Source organism: Salvelinus sp. IW2-2015, linkage group LG5 (assembly GCF_002910315.2).
Source record: "Salvelinus sp. IW2-2015 linkage group LG5, ASM291031v2, whole genome shotgun sequence".
Lineage (NCBI taxonomy): Eukaryota > Metazoa > Chordata > Actinopteri > Salmoniformes > Salmonidae > Salvelinus > Salvelinus sp. IW2-2015.
The window spans coordinates 5,065,388-5,087,642 of record NC_036844.1 but is presented as its reverse complement, the minus strand read 5'-3'; the positions used below and the strand labels follow the sequence as shown (position 1 = coordinate 5,087,642).

Here is a 22,255-nt window from a genome sequence, read left to right as displayed (position 1 = left end):
AGAGTAATGGTTAATGTGATTGGAATTTAAATATTTGACTAAAGCTACCTGTTATTTGAACATTGGTTTGTTGTTTCGCTGAACACTAGATGGCCTAATTGTATTTTTGGGAGTGAAACGAGGCTACGAGGCGAGAAAAAAAACTCACCCAACTGTATAGCATATCGGAAAATGTGAAAATTTTTTTAAATTATAAAAATAAATAATAGAATAATGTGCATCAAATTTTTATTTGGCGCACCCCAGTTTTGGAATACCTGATCTAGATTAATGCTGTTCGTGGATTAGACACATGACGTTGAATTTGTGCACACACACACACACACAGAGTCCATGCCCAGTACACACACACCACAGTCAGAGGTCTGAGTGAGGTGGATGGTGGGGGAGAGGGGGGGGAGAGAGAGAAGGGAACATGGTGATGGTTCACACATGTGCCTGTGGACCGGCGGGCCGAAACACCAGGCGGCTCAGAGAAGCTTTATTTCAATTAGCAAGGAGGTCTGGAAGTGGAGCAGCTGTGACATAAGGCATGACTGACTGTGTAAATATGCACAGGCGATGTAGTGCCCGTACGCACACGCCATTACCTCAGCCTCAGAGCCTGATGCTCTCATCTCGTCTCCCGTGACTCACTCCCTCTCTCTGATGGTCGGCCTACTGTAGGCCACTGCGTATACATCACATGCGAAATAGCTTCAATGCCCTCATTATGAAATGTTCAGAATGATACATCTTGAATAGAGTATGCTGTACAGACAGTGGCCGTATGGAACTTTATGAAACAAAATGGTCAGACATGAGCAAAATTAAGCAATGCACGCACACATACTCACACATGGGTGGGTGGGTATGTACACACAATTATGTCTCACAGATTGTGAGTGTCAGAGGGCTAATTAGCTGAATAAATTAGGCTAAAAGGTGTACCAGTGAATTCATATTGAATTCATTGGATGTGTTGCTAGTCTCTGAAAGCCAACTCAGCCTGCCTGAAGAAAAAGAAACACCGCCAGGACTGTTCATATGAGCAGTGAGTWTAGTAAGGCTATCAGGTTATATTTATTCCACTTCAAGTCCTTTTCCCTATACTAAAATCATAAAACTCTGAGAATATTGTCATCCTAACAGGAACCGGTCATTTGTTGACTTAAAAACTCTAAAGTCATTGTGGGGCTGAATGAAGCCAGGACAGGAGAAAAGAGGCAAAGGCCAGTCAGCTGGACATAATAAGGTCTCTGGAAGGTCAGTGAGAAAATTGCTCCGAATGCACTGGTGTAATAGGGTTCATACGAACAAGGTCTCATCACCCTCTGTTTTTCATTCAGAGCCTGGGCTTGTTGAGATCCCCAAACACAAATCAGACCTAAATCAAGGCTCTATCTCAACCGKCATCTCTTAAAAAGCAATATTATGCAAGTGTGTCCCTTACAGATTGTTCTTGCACATAGTGACCTAGTTATGAATTTACCTTTAGTTGACATAGGGTTCATGTCAGATTTTTTGTTGTTGACATGATAGTGATCTCTGAATGATCTCCCCTTGACAATAGCCTTATAAGGCATCATGAATTTAGGATCTACATTTAGAATCTAGATGATTCACACAGGAAGAAAAAATAACATACAAGAGACACCATTTTAAGTAGTCATTTTTATATACACATGTATGTATTCATATATTACACATTTAATACAGGCATATTGAGATYGATCATGAAGAGAAGAACAGAAAAAAAGTGGCTGAGATATTTGTAAAAATGTACATTTCATGAGAAATCATATACACACAATTTTGCTTTTTTTAACTCTCCTTTTGACAGACATACAAAKAATTACCATAATGACAAGCCCCCACCCCCCCCMRAAAAAATCACAGGGTGTTATGTAGAGACAGCAAGAACCAGCTTGCTAAATATACGTTGAATATATATTCCCGTTTCTGTGTGGGGTTTCTCTGATCGAAGGGGTGAATCGAGAGTAGCCTGTGCTGTTTAAAGGAGAACGCCACAAAGAATATGTTGTTCCACTCTAAACGTTCCTCACCTGCTACCTGCTAATGCTTTCGTTTAGTAAACTCCATTCAGATAACCTCACATCATTTGGTTGGGACAGTATGGTGTCATAGTGTTCTTGAAGAGATTTAAATAAATGTTGAGTTTTTTGGTGTATTATTTTACCCATCATACAACTAAAGTATCTGCCTCTACAATGCTACTGAAGGTTGCAAACCTCATCTTAAAAAAAAAAAAATGTACATACAATTTAAACATTTCCAATAAAACAGTGGCGATTCAGATTAATCCATGCCCTACAAAACTAAATCTTGACCGAATCGTACTGTGTACAAAACAAATCATATTTAAAAAATGCTTCTCGATTCAACATTGTTAAACAATAATKACTTCTTTCTCATAGTTATTCAATTCTGTGGCCACATATGGACTAAGTATTTTGTTGTTGTACTGAACAGTTTTATTTTTGAGGACAGGTTGGATACAGAAATAAATAGAAATAGATAGAGATACATAGAGGAGTCGAGATGGATATCTATGGAGATGAGTCCTCTATCTATCTCTATGGGCGGATCACATATGAACTAGTAAGCGATGTGACKAAAGGCACCTTTTTATACAAGTAAGAGAAAGGCTTGGATTAACCAGATCTACTCATAGTGCCTCTGAAATGGCGTAGTGCACTACTATTAAACAAAATAATTGAACTACATACTGTGGGGGCATAGGCTGTCATTTCAGAAGCAGCGAGAACGTTAACAGTATCAAACCCTAACTGCTCCAAAGACCAGGTGTCTACAAGGATACAGTGGTCAGATGGCCACATACAGGATTGACAGTAACAGTACAAATCTAGTATTGAAGTAACCTACAATGCCTAGAGGGGCCTTTAGAAAATAGTCCACAATCCCAGTGTTGCTGATGTGCCCATGATCAATGTTTGTAATGACAATACACTACTGATCATTTACCTATACCTATGTCAAAACAATGGTTTTGGGGAGGAGGCATTGGATAAAAAAGGCATACAAAAAACATCTTTGTGATATTGATAGAACTAACTGCTACATAACGTGTATGCATATCCCTCCATCTAGGAGATGTAGCCCTAGATACTGGTCCTCCATTGGTATATAAGGCAAGAATGAATCACTCAGTATGACATCAAGTCAGCACCAAGAACCTTTGTCTCTCTCCTCACAGGCAAACATGGCAGTTACAGTATGTAACCTATCCCGACTGGRTAGCGTTATATTACCGTCATCAACAGATGTCAAGGTATATTTTCTTAAAGGCATTTCTAGAATTGATTTGGCCTGATTTTGATTAAGAAGCTAGGTCAGTAGGCTGCCCAGTGCTCTTAAATAGACAGAAGGCTTTTTGGGAACAAAGATCTCTCTCTCTCTGATCAAAGAGAGAAAAATACCCAAGATAGAAAAGACTTTCAAAAGGTGACATCGTAGCAAAGAGAGAACTGAGACAGTGAGTCCCACTGGATCAGTGGTTTCTGGAAGACAAGATGCCTTTGGGTTTGACTGGTGTAGAAACTGGAGGCATTTTCCTTTCAATGTCCGAAAACAGTACTATTATAAAACAACAACAACAGGCACAAGATTAGTGCTTTCTTTTTTTGTTAGCGGTGTTTTTTTTAACATACAAAAGGGCAGAAAGAAAAGATAGGCACGTTTCTCTWTGAATTTATCCACAGTAAAGAAGAGGCACTGAGGTCAGTTAAGTATGGGTTGCGCCTGCCACTCGGCCGTGTCATTGCCATTGTTATCAATGTTCTAGACGTCACAGCCATATTGATACCCAAAAGTAGAACGGGGGCTAATGACGGTTTTGTCTRAATTACACTAYAGTGGCATGGAAATACGATGACATTGCTCAAGTAGGCAAATATTTAGTAAGAAACAACTTTGCCATCATTATCATGTTGTCAAATGTACTTTATGCAGATATAACAACATTTCTTACTTAGCACAGTTCGTCAAAAATAGCTAGCAATGCTAACGTTAGCTATCCGGTAGATTCCTCTCAGTCTTAGCTAGCCAGCAAACATTATACTGCATCTAAAGTCAATATAGCAACATCAAAATGATGACAAAAGGTTTTCCTAYGAATTATTTGCCTTCTTTAGTAATGTAATTATATTTCCAAGCCACTGTAATGCACTTTTGATTAATATTCATCGGCACCAATTGACAATGCATTGAGTGGAATGATCAGTCGGGCATCAGTCCTAAAACCAATGTTCAAAACAATATTGTGACGAAACGTGCAGCCCACAAATTGTTTTTTGCCTTTGAACGAGAACACTTAAAATGTACTTTGTATGGTTGTCTGAAGCAACATACAACCAATTAAGCTTGTGCCATGACAKTTTTAGAGAAGCTGTTTAGTTTAAGACAGCTTCTACTTCATTTTCTTCATTGCACACAATCAGAATAGAAAGAGCCCAGAAAAAAAAATATCTGTAAAAAGAGATCTCGAGTTAAGTCTCAAGTACAATACTCAGCGACCGTATTTCGACTGGAGAAGAGAAGGAGAGAGGGGTGAGGGAAGAAAGTTTGGCCTTCTCACATCTTCTCTTCTCACTGTTTTACACAAAATCTTTGTTACTCAAGAGCTTCAGTGGAATACACAGAACATTTACAAAGGAGAGAAAATAAAATGTCCGGAAAGATTGTTAGTGCATAATTTTCCCCCCAATTTTTTTTGTTGATATAATATATATATATATTTATATATAAGCCATACATTGTCACCTATACATAACAAAACACTACGATTCTGACTTTATAAAAGTCTGAATTAAATCAGAAAGCATTACACTTCTCAATATCTATACCTTTACATTTCCTGACAGCCCAATGTTTATTTTTATTTTATTATTATTTTTAAACAGTGTTCAATACTCAGTGCTGCTTTACTGCAGTAAGAAGCTCTCTTCTCTCTTCCCGGGGACAGACAGGTGCATTGGGACATAATATCAAGRCGCTTTCCAAAATGTCTGGATGTGTCACAAAAACCTGTTGTATTCGCTGCACCTCTCCCCTCTAACCCTCCCGTTCCATAAATATGACAAAAAGGACTAAAATATTGAAAATAAAAACTTTCAATAGAGCCGTTGTGCTTGGGGGGGTCCAGGCCGGTGTGCCTACTCAACAGTCTGCCATGTAACGACCTAGGAGAATAAGGAACAAMACAGATATTAGACCCCAGTATAGACCACGTCATTCACATTTAACTAACCAAAAGGGAGTGTCTACACCTCAAGTCACAACAGATACATTAAAACAATAAATTGGTGACAAGTTAGTAGTTATTACYTGTAGCTATTCACTTATAGCTAGGTAAGAATAGATTATGTGGTGAGTAGGAAAGAAAGAATCTACCATACATGATATATGCTCTTTTGCTTTATTCCTGCACCCATATGTTTCGGCTGCAGAAGCCTTTATCAGGTGTCAGATTCTGTGACTAGATCTTGGTCCTATACGTACCTGTGGCAAACCTCTTCTTGTTGAGGGACAGTCTGTACCCGGCTCCCAACAGCTCCATGTCCACCCCTGACAGCGTGCTCCCCTCGCTCATAAACTGCACAGCCAGGGTGGTTGGGGTGGACGGGCCATCCGACAGCTCAAACTTAGCCCTCAGAGACCCCGAGCCTTCATTGTCAGACTTCTCTGAGATATCACTCAGCTTCCATARAGACTTATTCAGCTCTGAGTTCCTGGTGGAAAGAGATGGAAGAAGACATGTGAACGTGTATCTTACACAAGCATTTGCACTTCCACTCTACCATAGAGACATGACAAACACAGATACACTATTCAGTGTTTCCCCTAAATTCATTCATTTTAAATCGTTGCCACCACTGGAAAAAAAAAAAGGTAAATTGTGAGTCTCGTAGCAAAGAGTCTGAGAATACTTATGTGAATAAAGTATTTCTGTTTATTATTTTCAAAAATTTTGCCAAAAAATTCTAGACACCTGTTTTTGCTTTGTCATTGTGGGGTATTGTGTATAGATTGATGAGGGGCAAAATATATTTTATACATTTCAGAATAARGCGGTAACGTAACAAAAAAGTCATTCACCCCACCCTCGCCACTACCTCTGCCCCCCACCCCGGAAAAAAACCCTAGAGGAAACACTCCTGTTACTAGATACACAACAACAAAACACAGGTAATGCTAGCGATAAGTACAGTACAACATTAACCAGGCTTACAGCTGATGCTAGTGCTGTGCTGTCTGGACTGTTGTGGTCTGTTTTTGTCATGGAAAAACTATTTATCAATACGAGTCAGTCAATTCGAATCAATCAAGCAAGCAATATATCAAAGCGTCAGTCACTGGCAGGTGGCAGCGTGGTAGGAACAGCTTGTCCCACGAATTAATCACAAAAAATGGAGGATTAGCTGATAACTACGAAACAAACATTCTGGATAAATAGAGAATCTGGAACTACTTCTTGATCAGCTCGAAAAAGAAGCGAACAAGAGAAGACCTTTGATCGAGTTCTGCGAGCAAAACTGAAGAGAAGCCGTCTAAAATTGCAAATGTAACATTGGAGGGGGACGTTTTTATAACCACGTCTCCAGGAGATAGTGCATTGCTTACAAGTATGAGCAAGCAGTTAAAAAACTGGATCTATTGCCTGGGCTACTGCGGGAGGTTGAGGCCTTAAAAACAGGAATGGATTACAGTAATAAAATGATGGAAGAAGTACGAGCGGATAATAAGATATTGAAAACTACCGTGGACTCCCTAAAAGACACTACCGAGAGGCTACGGTATGATAATAAAACAATGAAAGCCGAATTACTTGATCTAAAGTGCAGAAGTATGAAAAATAATTATAATGGGAATAAAGGAAAAAGTCAAGGTGTTCATGAAACGTAATCTCAAGATGAACAGGTGGAAACAATTGATTCTCAAAAGGGCTCACCATTTCGGTTGCAGAGCAGAGGGAAGGTCCCGTCCGATCGTAGCTATGCTAACCCACTACAAAATTAAAATTGCCWAGTTACAACAGGGTAGGGAATTGAAGAACACCCCAATTCTCTATTAATGAACAATTTCCCCATGAAATAGTGGAGAGACGACGTGCCCTGTACCCCACTTTCAAAAGGCTCCGAGCAGAGAAGCAGAATGTTCGTCTAGTGGTCGATAAATTATATGTAAACAACCAAATGTTCAAGGACTCCAAGATTACAACGTGGCTGTGAGTGATAGCTACCTCCTGTTGAAGTAGTTCCCGATACATATTTGCACCGCATTACACAGTAAACATGGATTCAACTAACCGGTGCCCCCACACATTGACTCTGTACCGGCTATATACCCCTGTATATGTTATTTTTTACTGCTTTAATTACTTGTTACTTTTATCTCTTATCCGTATTTTTTGAAACTGCACTGTCGGTTAAGGGGCTCGTAAGTAAGCATGTCACTGTAAGTTCTACACCTGTTGTATTCGGCGCCTGTGACTAATAACGTTTGATTTGATTAATTTGTTTTTTACATAAACTACTTTTATTTTTATTTTTTCATGCAGTATGGAACCGTGGACTATGTTTACTTAAAATAAGGTTGGACGTGGATGGTAATGCAGAATGGGTATGACGAACTTATCCTTTTTCTATTTAGGCAATATGGAACTTTGGGCGCAATATCAGGTTTTGATTCAGGGGAAGACGAAGTTGGGTAAGGCTGATCTTTTTCCTTTATGATTGTTTATTTATTAAATTCGAAGATTGAACATTAGAAATACCAAGGTTGTTTTTKTWSTTTGATATGATATGGCCTAATTGTAGAGGTCGGGTATATTATGACTTAAAAGCTGGTATATAGTGCGGCCCTTGTTCGCCGATGTGAATCGGAACGATTAGCTTTTAAGATAAAACKTAATAAATATTAATAGATTTATTATAAGGCAAAATTATTATATAACTAAAAACCGGTTCTCTATTGGAATAGGCCTATACGATCCTAAAATAATTGGTGTTACCTATTTACATTTAAAATATCAATCTTAATATAAAAAATGTAAAGGATGATTATTGTTCCGATACACACCGGCAAATGGAGTAGGTATTGTCAACAGGGTTGTTGTCTCTATTAGTGTGTGGCGGGCTGGTTAAGACGGATAAACTGATTGAAGTTAACGGTAGAACTAACACAATCACTGGCTTATGGAAGCACTTCTCTAAGCGAGAGAGAGGTATATTATATTTCTATATAAGCTATTTATGCTACCTTTTATATTATTGATCCTAATGATATAGGCCTATGTGTAAAACAGCCGAGGTGATAGAGCAACGACCCTGGAATAAAAACAAAATGTGTATCGGTGGAGAGAGGGTTGGTTTTACAGGTTTACTCGCTCTGAATTGTCAGTAATGCATGTATTCTTGGCTATCGTGCCATGGCTGTGTCAGAGTCGATTGTAAGTTAAACTTGGGTATTCCTTTATGGGCAGTGTGATGCCTAAGACACATTTTTACTTGCAGTCATTAGCGGCCGTTAGAATCTATGTTCCTTTTTCCTTCCTCCTTTTTTGGTCGGAATACAACAGGCTATATGAGGACTACATGAAATATGTCTTGCATGTAATGGATATAAAAAAAAGGGACTGGTCTTGCGATATGTAGGTTGTTTTCTCTTAATTTTTCCAAARATTTTCGAWCAATTTAATCCAATGAACTGAGCAGGATGGGCTGACATGCCTTGCTAGGACTTTCAAAATATGAGCATGCATTTATAAGATTGTGCTGTTATTATTTCTATTCATATGATCTATTATTGGTACTATTTTTTTTTTTCTGACTGTTTTCCATGTTATTTGGTTAGTTCCCTTAAGCACCCTCATAGTTATTTATGTTATCATGGGACTGCCCATATTTCCCTTTGGGCAACTCCAATTGGCGGCCAAGGGTTTGCCTTAGGACACAAAGGTACGTCATGAGTCAGGGAGATGGTTGAACAGACCTAGATATGGGGGGAGGTTTTAGTGGGTGGAATATTAGGACAATTGGAGGTTTACAAAGTTGCAAATTATTATGGTACAACTATTTGGACACTATCATCATGGTGCTTTTTAATGGTAAGTTTACAAAACATTGGTTGTGGTAAGTATAATTGAAACTTGGGTATCATTATGGTAAGTGCGGAAATAAGTATAGCAGATCATAAAAAAAGCTATACATTTTCACATGAAACGGAGAGWATATAATATCTATTGTTTACAGGAAACTCATTCTACAAATATAGATGAGGTTGGGTGGGAAAAGGACTGGGAGGGAGAAATAGATTTTTGTCATGGGCAAAGAAACTCAAAAGGTGTGATTATACTAATTGATACAAATTTTGATCAGATGGCACAAACAGATCCGCAAGGAAAATTGATTATTTTAAATATGCTATTGGACCAAAAACAGATCTGGCTAATTAATCTATATGGGCCAAATAATGATGACCCACACTTCTTCGAAAATATATATAATAATTTATTGAGCGCACAAGCAACAAAATAATCGGATATTACGGTGGGAGATTATAACGCGGTTTTAAGTACCTCGATGGATCGTAAAGGAAATCATTCTACAAACTATCACCCTCAAGCACTTAAGGAGATCACAAAGATCATGGATACATTAGAACTCGTGGATATATGGAGGTTGAAAAACCCTGACCTAGTGAGATATACATGGAGGATGCTTAATCAAGCTAGCCGTCTTGATTACTTCCTAGTCTCGTTCTTGCTGGCATCAAAAGTTTTTAAAAGTTTTAATAGGAGACCGAATGCGATCAGACCACCATCTAATTGGCCTCCATATAACTCTTACAGAATATGATTGGACCACCATCTAATTGGCCTCCATATAACTCTTACAGTATTTCCACGTGGACAGGGATAATGGAAATGTAATCAAAGCCTATTGGATGACCATTTTTAACTAAGACAAAATAATAAATCTCTTAACTAAGACAAAATAATTTATAATTTACTTTTTTTTTTGCATAACATAGGTACAACAGATCCCCTTATTGTATGGGACACTTTCAAATGTACTTTTAGAGGCCATTCAATACAATATTCATCATTTAAACAAAAGCAGTTTAGGTCAAAAGAGATTAGACTAATAAAGGAAGTAACATCGCAGGTAGATGGTAATGGAAACTGTACTATAGAGGCACAAAATAGAAAAAAACTAAAATAAATGGAGGTACTTATTAACGATCAAGTGTAATGTATTACAAAATATAGTGAATTGGATGGAAAAAGGTTAAAAATGCACAAACATTATTTACAGAAACTTGTTACAAATGGAGWTATCCATGATTCACCAAATTATATTTTGAAAAAGGAAGCAAAATATTTTAAGCATATGTTCTATTTTCAGTCTCTTCCATTTCCACTGAATGATGTTAACTGTAAGGATTTCTTTCCTAATAATAATAATAATCATCATGTAAAATTAACACATTTACAGAAAGACCTGTGTGAAGGCCAACTTACAGAAGAGGAACTTTTTGATGCAATACAATCTTTTCAGTCTGGAAAAACACCAGGGCTTGACAGTATACCAGYAGAGGTATATCAGACCTTTTTTTATGCACTCAAAGATCCATTATTAGCCTGTTTCAATTACTCTTATACAAATGGTARACTTTCAGGTACTCAACAAGAAGGTCTGATTTCATTACTACTAAAGCGGTATCCATAATGGTAAGTATAAAGATCCAGTCCATTTAAAAAACTGAAGGGCTCTAACACTTCAATGTAAATAATGGTTACTTCTCAGAAAGTATTGAGCTTTTAAGAAGAGTAAAACAAGGCTGTCCGTTGTCTCCATATCTATTTATTATGGCCATTGAAATGCCAACTATTAAAATTAGATCCAACAAGAACATCAAGGGGTTAGAAATCCTGGGGATAAAAACAAGTGTCAATGTATGCCGATGACTCTAGTTTTTTCTCAAGTCTGCAATCTGGATCTCTGCACAGTCTCATTGAAGATCTTGATCACTTTTCTAGCCTCTCTGGATTAAAACCTAATTATGAAAAGTGTACCATATTACGTATTGGTACGTAAAAAAATACAGTGCTTACACTACCTTGTAGTTTACCAATAAAATGGGCGGATGGTGAAGTAGACCTAATTGGTATTCACATCTCAAAAAATATAAATGAACTTACCAGAATTTCAATAGAAAGTTAGCAAAAATAGATAAGATTCTGCAACCATGGAAAGGTAAATACTTATTTATGGAAAAATTGATTACCTCTTTGGTCCTATCACAGTTTACGTACTTACTAATGGCACTGTCTACTCCAGAGGACTCATTTTTTAAATAATATGAGCAAAAAATATTTCATTTTATTTGGAATGCTAAGCCAGACAAAATTAAACGTGCCTATTTATATAATGAATATGAGTTTAGGGGTGGGCTAAAATGATTAAATATTAACGCTTTAAACCTCACTAAAATCTTCACTCATGCATAAGTCATACTTAAACCCAAAATGGTTCTCCAGTAGATTATTAAAAAAGGCTCATCCTTTGTTCAAAAATTGCCTTTTTGCCTTTATACAACTTCTCATTTCCGACTAATTGAACATTTAATTTTGTTTAAAGTATCGCCTTTTCTTAAACAAGCCATACAAWGCTGTTTACAACTTCAGTTTTATCCTCCATAAAAGATAGAACAAATATTACAACAAATATAGTTAAACTGAAATATACTAATTAATTAAAAAAACATTCTTTATGGATAAAAAAAAAGTATTATATTTATTCATGATATTATGAATAGACACGGAGGAGTTATGTCACACATGCAGTTATCGAAAATATATGGGAATATCTGCTCAATCCAAATTTACAACCAACTGATTGCAGAACTACCACAAAAATAGAGGAGGCAAGTGGAAAAGGGAGAAGGTAGGGAACTTGGTTTCCCTGCCAAATATTAGAGATACAAATTGGCTGAAAGGAACTGGCATAAATAGAAAAATATACCAGTTTCATTTGAGGACAAAATTGTTGACAGCTGCGCCATACAGGTTGCAAAATAAATGGTAAGAGACTTTCAATGTACCAATTCCATGGCATATGGTTTATGAACTGGTACAAAAACTACACTTGATTCAACAGAAAAAAAAAGAAAAAAAAGAAACGCCTCTCACTGTCAACTGCGTTTATTTTCAGCAAACTTAACATGTGTAAATATTTGTATAAACATAACAAGATTCAACAACTGAGACCTAAACTGAACAAGTTCCACAGACATGTGACTAACAGAAATGGAATAATGTGTCCCTGAACAAAGGGGAGGTCAAAATCAAAAGTAACAGTCAGTATTTGTGTGGCCACCAGCTGCATTAACTTCTTTGGGATAGGGGGCGGTATTTTGACGTCCGGATGAAAAGTGTGCCCAAAGTAAACTACCTGATACTCAGGCCCAGAAGCTAGGATATGCATATAATGGGTAGATTTGGATAGAAAACACTCAGTTTCTAAAAACTGTTAAAATAATGTATGTGAGTATAAACAGAACTGAAATGCAGGCGAAACCCTGAGGACAAACCCCCCCCCCCCAAAAAATATCTACCACTGATTTCAATGGCGGCACTTTTATAATAGGGTGAAATCGTGCCCGATTGCAATTCCTAGGGCTTCCACTAGATGTCAACAGTCTTTAGAAAGAGTTTCAGGCTGGTTTTTGGAAAAAAGAGCCAGAATTGTAGTTTTTCTAGGTGGCTCCCATTTTGGCTGTAGTGTTTCCAAGCGCGTCAATGAGAGCGCGTTCTTTGGTATTTGTCTCCGGTAAAGACAATAACGATTCTCCGTCTTAAATTTTATAATTATTTGCGTATTAGAGTACCTAAGGGTTGATTATAAACGTTGATTGACTTGTTTGGTAATTTATTTGTAATGTTTGGGATTAATTTTGTATGCATTTTGAAGAAGGCAAAACGAGTGGTTATTGACTGAAGCGCGCCAGCTAAACTGAGTTTTTAATTGAATATAAAGAAGGAGTTTATCGAACAAAAGGACCATTTGTAATGTAACTGGGACCTTTGACGTGCCAACAGAAGAAGATCTTCAAGGTAAGGCATATAATTATATCGCTATTTCTGACTTTCGTGTCGCAACTCTCTGGTTGAAAATGAATTGTTATGCATTTGTGTGCTGGGCGCTGTCCTCAGATAATCGCATGGTTTGCCTTTTTGAAATCTGACACGGCGGCTGGATTAACAACAAGTTAAGCTTTATTTTGATGTATTGCACTTGTGATATAAGTTTAATATTTATAGTAATTTAATTTGAATTTGGCGCTCTGCAATTTCACCGATTTGGCCAGGTTGGACGGTAGCGTCCCACTGATCCGCAAGAAGTTATTAAGTACTGCAGTGCATCTCCTCCTCATGGACTGCACCCGATTTGGCAGCTCTTGCTGTGAGATGTTACCCCACTCTTCCACCATGGCACCTGCAAGTTCCCAGACATTTCTGGGGGGAATGACCCTAGCCCTCACCCGCCGATCCAACAGGTCCCAGACGTGCTCAATGGGATTGAGATCCGGGCTCTTTGCTGGCCATGGCAGAACACTGACATTCCTGTCTTGCAGGAAATCTCGCACAGTACGAGCAGTATGGCTGTGGCATTGTCATGCTGGAGGGCCATGTCAGGATGAGCCTGCAGGAAGGGTACCACGAGGGAGAGGATGTCTTCCTTTAACGCACAGCGTTGAGATTGCTGCAATGACAAAAAGCTCAATCCGATGATGCTGTGACACACCCCCCAGACCATGACGGACCCTCCACCTCCAAATCGATCCCACTCCAGAGTACAGGCCTCGGTGTAATGCTCATTCCCTCGACGATAAACACGAATCCGACCATCACCCCTGGTGAGACAAAATCGCGACTTGTCAGTGAAGGTCATTTTTTCCAGTCCTGTCTGGTCCAGCGACGGTGGGTTTGTGCCCATAGGCGATGTTGTTGCCGGTGATGTCTGGTGAGGACCTGTCTTACAACAGGCCTACAAGCCCTCAGCCTATTGCGGGCAGTCTGAGCGCTGCTGGAGGTATTGTGCGTTCCTGGTGTTAACACGGGCAGTTGTTGTTGCCATCCTGTACCTGTCCCGCATGTGTGATGTGCGGATGTACCGATCCTGTGCAGGTGTTGTTGCACGCGGTCTGCCACTGCGAGGACGATCAGCTGTCCGTCCTGTCTCCCTGTAGCGCTGTCTTAGGCGTCTCACAGTACGGACATTGCAATTTATTGCCCTGGCCACATCTGCAGTCCTCATGCCTCCTTGCAGCATGCCTAAGGCACGTTCACGCAGAAGAGCAGGGACCCTGGGCATCTTTTTTTTGTGTGTTTTTCAGAGTCAGTAGAAAGGCCTCTTTTATGGTCCTAAGTTTTCATAACTGTGACCTTAATTTCCTACCGTCCTGTAAGCTGTTAATGTCTTAACGACCATTCCACAGGTGCATGTTCATTAATTGTTTATGGTTCATTGAACAAGCATGCGAAACAGTGTTTAAACCCTTTACAATGAAGATCTGTGAAGTTATTTGGATTTTTACAAATTATCTTTGAAAGACATGGTCCTGAAAAAGGGACTTTTTTGTTTGTTGCTGAGTTTATAAAATTCTTGCACCAACAGATTGCTATATTACACTGCTCAAAAAAATAAGGGAACACTTAAACAACACAATGTAACTCCAAGTCAATCACACTTCTGTGAAATCAAACTGGTCCACTTAGGAAGCAACACTGATTGACAATAAATTTCACATGCTGTTTGTGCAAATGGAATAGACAAAAGGTGGAAATTATAGGCAATTAGCAAGACACCCCCAATAAAGGAGTGGTTCTGCAGGTGGTGACCACAGACCACTTCTCAGTTCCTATGCTTCCTGGTCTGATGTTTTGGTCACTTTTGAATGCTGGCGGTGCTTTCACTCTAGTGGTAGCATGAGACAGAGTCTACAACCCACACAAGTGGCTCAGGTAGTGCAGCTCATCCAGGATGGCACATCAATGCGAGCTGTGGCAAGAAGGTTTGCTGTGTCTGTCAGCGTAGTGTCCAGAGCATGGAGGCGCTACCAGGAGGACAGGCCAGTACATCAGGAGACGTGGAGGAGGCCATAGGAGGGCAACAACCCAGCAGCAGGACCGCTACCTCCACCTTTGTGCAAGGAGGAGCACTGCCAGAGCCCTGCAAAATGACCTCCAGCAGGCCACAAATGTGTTACATTGTGTTTTAAGTGTTCCCTTTATTTTCTTGAGCAGTGTATATGGGGCATACAACCATGTCAGCTCACAGGTTCAGGAATTGTTAAAAAAAAATCACAACATGCACTTAAAATGAACTTTACAAATAGCATTGTTGGGCGATTTGGAAAGCCATAGTCAGTCAATAAATAATATAATAATACTCGTAGGAAAAGGTGTCAACTAGTCAAATCTGTGGATACTATACGATTAGAAAGGTTAAAAAAATTATGTAAAACATCACAGCACAATGAAAAATATACAGCACATGGAAACCAAACGAGGTCTATGGTGATAGGTGGGATGGGCTGAGAGTGGCTGAGGGTTGGGATTAAAAAGTTTATGTTTGGTATTGTATTATTGTTATGTGACTGCTTCAAATATAAAAGTACCATTTATGTAAAAGTTGTATGTAAAATGTGTATGCTAAATCTGTATGTAAAATGTATGTATATGTAGCAAAAAAAGCTGTAAAAAAAACTAAAATATATTAGTACCTCTGAAACAGGGGGGGGGGTCGAGGGGTTAAAAAAAAAATATATATATATATAAACTAAATAGTACTGCTGTCCACATGTTCTCTGGTCGTTTCTCTCACCAGACAGCATTGGGCAGGGACTGCATGTTGATGACCTCCCCGTCTACAGGCACTAGGACCTGTACGTTGGAAAGAGGGCCGGGGCAGAGCATGGACTCTGGGTTGTAACGGTAGTCCAGCCTCAGGTCGGTGGTGGTGGGGGTACACTTCCAGTACACTGCCAGGTTCAGAGGGGTGGACTGGATCCCATTAGAGGACACCTAGACAGAGGGACAGGTCAAGTCAGTGGTAGCGGGGGTGCACTTCCAGTACACTGCCAGGTTCAGAGTGGTGGACTGGATCCCATTAGAGGACACCTGTACACCCAGTGACACAGCATAAGGTCAGAAGGAAAACAGCAAAGACCATATTATTGGAGAGAAGCCAAAACAATTAATACACTAACAATATATGAAATAAATACATTTACAAACACACATTTGATGGTAATAAATGTTTCATTTTGAGTATAACTTATTTTACTTCTGGAGTATATACTGTAGGCGTATACAATATACTAAAGTGAGTATTTAGTTTAGTCTGGGACTAACCTGGTATTTGAGGATGTCCACATTGTAGTAGGATGCAGCAGGGTTCTGCTCTGATGCTTTCCTGAGGTAGGATGTGAGAGCTTGCATGTTGAACCAAAAGTCCTTGGTATTAGTGTCACTTTGCGAGGGATCACTGGATAACACACACACACACACACACAGGAAATTATCAGAGATTCAAGTATTCATTGCTCTGTGCGTGTGCAAACCCTTTTATTGCCCCGCAGCTATTAAAAAATGAATTCCGTTTGATTCAATTAGTCCAGCCATGTGGACTCAGAGTTACCCAGAGGAAGCAGACTGAGAAGGACAGAAAGAAAAACGAGGAAGAAAAGATCCTCTTTTCCTTTGGGGGAAGAAAGGAATCCACTCTTCAAAGAGACTCTCAGGTTGCTGTCTGTTTTCCACTGATGATTCACTGCTAATAAGTTGGCTAGGGCTAGACAMACGGTGGCTATGCTGGAGAAAACACAACACGGAGCTTCAATTTAGAGGCGATACTGTCGCTTGTTGAGAGCTGACGCAACACTCCTCTAGACATGGCCTGTTGAGAACCTGATGTCTGAAGAGGAATGGTGGAAAATAGTTCGCTGTCAGGATAATGATAGGTTTATGACCAATGCTAATAGAATTTCCCCTCAATGACGCAAGCTAGGTTTCCCCTCATCACCCCACCACCACCACTATCCCCTCAACACCTCTCTCTCTCTCTACGGGCTGCCACCCTGATATGCTCAAGTCTTGTCCACTGGTGTTCAACCAGTGTTATAGCCTTTCTTTGGGTCCAAACGCACACACCTGTATTGGAATCTGGTCTTTACTGATATAGCTGAATGATTCTCTATGGTCCTGTATGCCTGTATGGTAACCACACATCAATCAGGTTCATTAAAACRTTGTAGGAATGTTTACGTTAACCATATCAACTGTGAATAAAAYGTTATCAGAATGTTGGAATTTCTCCACTCACCTGAACAGTAGTGTCTGGTTGGGGAGGATCTGCTCCAGTTTGGACGTGCTCTTCAGTTTGAAGGTGAGCACGGCAGGGGAGGGGTTACTGGTGAACACCTTGATGATACCCATGGGGAAGGACAGGGTCATGTCACCAGTGATCTTTACTATGCACCTAGAGGGTGAAGGAGAGCGGCACGTGAAAGGGGTTAAACCTGTGATCTTCAACACACCTAAGGAGACGAGAAAAGCAGCAAAGAAAGAGAGCAGGCCCTACAGCTCACGCAAAGAGACAAATTTGCCTCCACACTGGATAGTTTTGTTCAAGTGACATGTTGATGTTGCAGCACATTAGAGATTGTACTGCCGCGGATGCGCACAGAAAAAGAAACAGTACGTGGGACATGTCTATGCATGAACTCAAAGCTCATATCAATTTGATCTGATAGGTTTGAGGTTAACTTTTTCCCCCCAAGAGACCATGCCACGCAACCGCTTCAGAGATTATGAGACACCTGCATTTTGATGGGAAGGATACCAACACGCTTGCAGACGGACCAAGATCATCGCCGTCTCAGACACCTGGAAATGTTGTGTGAAGAACTGCATTGCCAGGAGAGAATATAACTGTTGATGAGCAACTATTCCAAAACCAAATCTCGGTGCCATTTCACCCAATACATGGCCAACAAACTGGACACAAGTTTTGGTTGGCCGCCGATGTCGAAACCAAGTACTTGCTCAATGGCTTTCCATATCTGGGGAAAGATGAATCCAGGCCAGAAGGTGAACGACTGTTTGAGCCTGTGGTTTTGAGACTCAGAGCGTTACATGGGCAATGGCAGTGACAACGAACAACTTCTTCACATCAATTTCCCTGGCAGACAAGTTGATTGCAAAGAAGACTAGCCTGCTCGGAACCGTGAACAAACAGAGTAGGGACCTGCGCAAAACAACATACCAGCGGAGCTGTACTCCATATCAGTGATGGAGAGTGACAACCGCCTGGTTATATCTTTTACTCTCCACATTGTCAAAAGAAGCTGAAACTTAACTGTATTACTTACTATAACTCTATTACCAACCAAATCTACAAATCAAATTGATCAAATGTATTACACTGTAATGTTTTATTGTAGGGAAYGAAAATAAGCTATACCTTTTTTCACTAGGACTTTGTAGAACGTTACAAAACTTATCCTTGACTCTATCCAAACAAATAACGATTGTTTTTATATCTTCTCATGGATATATTTCCACATCCTTTATAATTGTTTATGCACTACTTAGCAAATCAAATTTTATTAGTCACATGCACCGAATACAACAGGTGTTGTACAATAAAATGCTTACTTACGAATCCCTAACCAACAACGCAGTTTAAGGAAATACGGATAAGAATAAGAAATAAAGTAATTAAAAAGTGGCAGTAAAATAACAATAGCGAGACTATATACAGCGGTAAYGGTACAGAGTCAATGTGCGGGGGCACCGGTTAGTTCAGRTAATATGTACAGTTGAAGTCGGAAGTTTACATACACCTTAGCCAAATACATTTAAACTMAGTTTTTCACAATTCCTGACATTTAATCCTAGTAAAAATTCCCTGTTTTAGGTCAGTTAGGATCACCACTTTATTTTCAGAATGTGACATTTCAGAAAAATAGTAGAGAGTATTATTTATTTCAGCTTTTATTTCTTTCATCACATTCCCAGTGGGTCAGAAGTTCACATACACTCAATTAGTATTTGGTAGCATTGCCTTTAAATTGTTTAACTTGGGTCAAATATTTCGGTAGCCTTCCGCAAGCTTCCCACAATAAGTTGGGTGACTTTTGACAGGTGACAGGTGGCTTGCGTAACTGAGACAGGTTTGTAGGCCTCCTTGCTCGCACAAGCTTTTTCAGTTCTGGCCACAAATTTTCTACATCTCCCAGGTGGCGCAGTGGTCTAGGGCACTGCATCGCAGTGCTAGCTGCGCCACCAGAGTCTCTGGGTTCGCGCCCAGGCTGGGCTGGGTTCGCGCCCAGGCTCTGTCGCAGCCGGCCGCAACCGGGAGATCCGTGTCATGCACAAAGTAGATGTCCTAAACGACTTTTGTCGTCTAAACAAGACATTTGTGGAGTGGTTGAAAAATKAGTTTTAATGTCTCCAATCTAAGTGTATGTAAACTTCCGACTTCAACTGTACATGTAGGTAGAGTTATTAAAGTGACTATGCATAGATGATAACAACAAAGAGTAGCAGCAGTGTAAAAGAGGGTGAGGGGGGCAATGCAAATAGTCTGGGTAGCCATTTGATTAGGTGTTCAGGAGTCTTATGGCTTGGGGGTAGAAGCTGTTTAGAAGCCTCTTGGACCTAGACTTAGGGCTCCGGTACCGCTAGCCGTGYGGTAGCAGAGAGAACAGTCTATGACAAGGGTGGCTGGAGTCTTTGACAATTTTTAGGATCTTCTTCTGACACCGCCTGGTATAGAGGTCCTAGATGGCAGGAAGCTTGGCCCCGTTCACACTACCCTCTGTTGTGCCTTGTGGTCGGAGGCCGAGCAGTTGCCATACCAGGCAGTGATGCAACCAGTCAGGATGCTCTCRATGGTGCAGCTGTAGAAACTTTTGAGGATCTGAGGACCCATGCCAAATCTTTTCAGTCTCCTGAGGGGGAATAGGTTTTGTCGTGCCCTCTTCACGRCTGTCTTGGTGTGCTTGGACCATGTTAATTTGTTGGTGATGTGGACACCAAGGAACTTGAAGCTCTCAACCTGCTCCACTGCAGCCCCGTCGATGAGAATGGGGGCGCGCTCGGTCCTCTTTTTCCTGTAGTCCACAATCATCTCCTGTCTTGGGCAAGGTTGATATACATCTGATGAGTATGCTAAAGGGGACGCCCGGAAACGTTCTYTATCTACTTATAGGCTGAAAAGCCCAGCGGTTCTAGTGTTAAACCTGTGATCTTCACTATGCACCTGAGTGGCACAGCAGAGCATTAACACAAAGGGTTAAACATCTGCCCACTAGTCCAGTCTATCACAGTATTGTACCTTTATTGGAATTGTAGTCCGAGGCAGTGCACAGTCTCAGTCTTAGTTAGTCCTCTCGTTTAACTCCAAATCTAACTCATCCACGTCTAAATTCGACCCTGGACAACTCAGGCCAAGGCTAACTCAGTCCAAATGTAAACAAGGCCCGGTAGCCCCATCCCAGTCTGCTGTGGTGTGGTCTACGTGCGAGCCCYAACCATGCCCTGTGTGTCCACTGCACTGCTTATGAAATGTTCCATTTGCTAATCCCTGCAAAAATAATCATTTTGCACAGCAGCAATTTAACAGCAGTTAACTAATAAAAGGGTGTATGTTTTCTATGTCCCAGACTATAATCTGCCCCATGTGGGTTATCCACTCTGAAAGAGTAGTGTCGGTCTAACCAAAATCATTGCACACACAGACGCACAGACAGACGCACAGACAGAGAAAGACAGACAGACGCACAGACAGGGGAAAAAGTGGGGGGGAAGGAGGGGGGGATGAGGAAAAGGAGGGGGAAGGGAGGAGGGGAAAAGGTGAAGGGGAAAAATTAGGGTGGGGGGGGGGAAAAGGGGGAGGAGAAAGGGGGGGGGAGGAGGGGGAGGAAAGGGGAAGGAGAAGAGAGGGGGGCGGGGGGGGAAAGGGGGGGAAGAAAAAGGGAGGAAAGGGGAAGAAAACGGAAGGGAGGGAAGGTGGGGAGGGGGGGGGGGGAGGGGGAGAGAGGGGGGGAGGGGGGGGGGGGGCGGCGGTGGGGAGGAAAAGAGAGAGATGCTGGAATCAACAAAATGGAGTCGTGGTCAGCTTTTCCGAAAGGGGGGCGGGGAGGCCTTATAAGCGTCGCGGAATTAGTATAACAATGGTCTAGTGTTTTTCCAGCCCTGGTAGCACAATCGATATGCTGATAGAATTTAGGGAGTTTTGTTTTTAGATTAGCCTTGTTAAATCCCAGCTACGATGAATGCAGCCTCAGGGGTGTGGTTTCCAGTTTACAAAGAGTCAGATAAAGTTCGTTCAGGGCCATCGATGGTCTGCTTGGGGGGAATGTATACGGCTGTGATTATGATTGACGAGAATTCCCTTGGTAGATAATGCGGTCGACATTTGATTGTGAGGAGTTCTAGATCAGGTGAACAGAAGACTTGAGTTCTTGTGTGTTGTTATGATGATACACCACTTCTCGTTAATCATAAGGCATACCCCCCCGCCCCTCTTCTTACCGGAAAGATGTTTGTTTCTGTCGCGCGATGCATGAAGAAACCAGCTGGCTGCACCGACTCCGTTAGCGTCCCTTGAGTTAGCCATGTTTCCGTGAAGCAGAGCACGTTGCAATCCCTGATGTCTCTCTGGAATGCTACCCGTGCTCGGATTTCATCAACCTTATTGTAAGAGACTGGACATTGGCGAGTAGTATGCTAGGGAGTGGAGCGGATGTGCCCGGTCTCCGAAGCCTGACCACGAGACCGCCACGTTTTCCCCTTTTTTCGGCGTCGCACAGGGTCGCCGGCTGGGATTAGATCCATTGTATTGTGTGGAAGGCAAAACACTGGATCCGTTTCGGGAAGTCATATTCCCTGGTAGAAGATGATGAGTTGACGTTAATCGTATATTCAGTAGTTCCTCCGACTGTATGTATGAAACCTAGATTACCCGGGGTACCGATGTAGAAATAACACGTAAAAAACAAAATACTGCATATTTTCCAAGGAACATGAAGCGAGGCAGCCATCTCTTTTCGGCGCCGGAAGTACCGGCGCCGACAAGAAGTGGGTTAGGTTCAGGTGAGAGTGGAGGAGAGGAACAAGCAGAGACTTGTTTGAGAGGAAAGGGCGTTGTTAAGAAATGTT

At 40.9% G+C, this 22,255-nt stretch overlaps 1 protein-coding gene across 1 annotated transcript in view; it reads right to left on the bottom strand.

The window, feature by feature from the left end:
- Window positions 1–1,633: 1,633 nt before the first annotated feature.
- The window catches only part of LOC111963827 (FCH and mu domain containing endocytic adaptor 2), a 96,534-nt gene continuing 75,912 nt past the window's right edge, over window positions 1,634–22,255 (bottom strand). Inside the window, 5 exon segments of the mRNA XM_070443538.1 lie at window positions 1,634–5,201; window positions 5,521–5,750; window positions 15,912–16,111; window positions 16,442–16,574; window positions 17,412–17,567. Of these exon segments, the coding sequence (XP_070299639.1) occupies window positions 5,179–5,201; window positions 5,521–5,750; window positions 15,912–16,111; window positions 16,442–16,574; window positions 17,412–17,567 (742 nt within the window). The 3' untranslated portion in view covers window positions 1,634–5,178.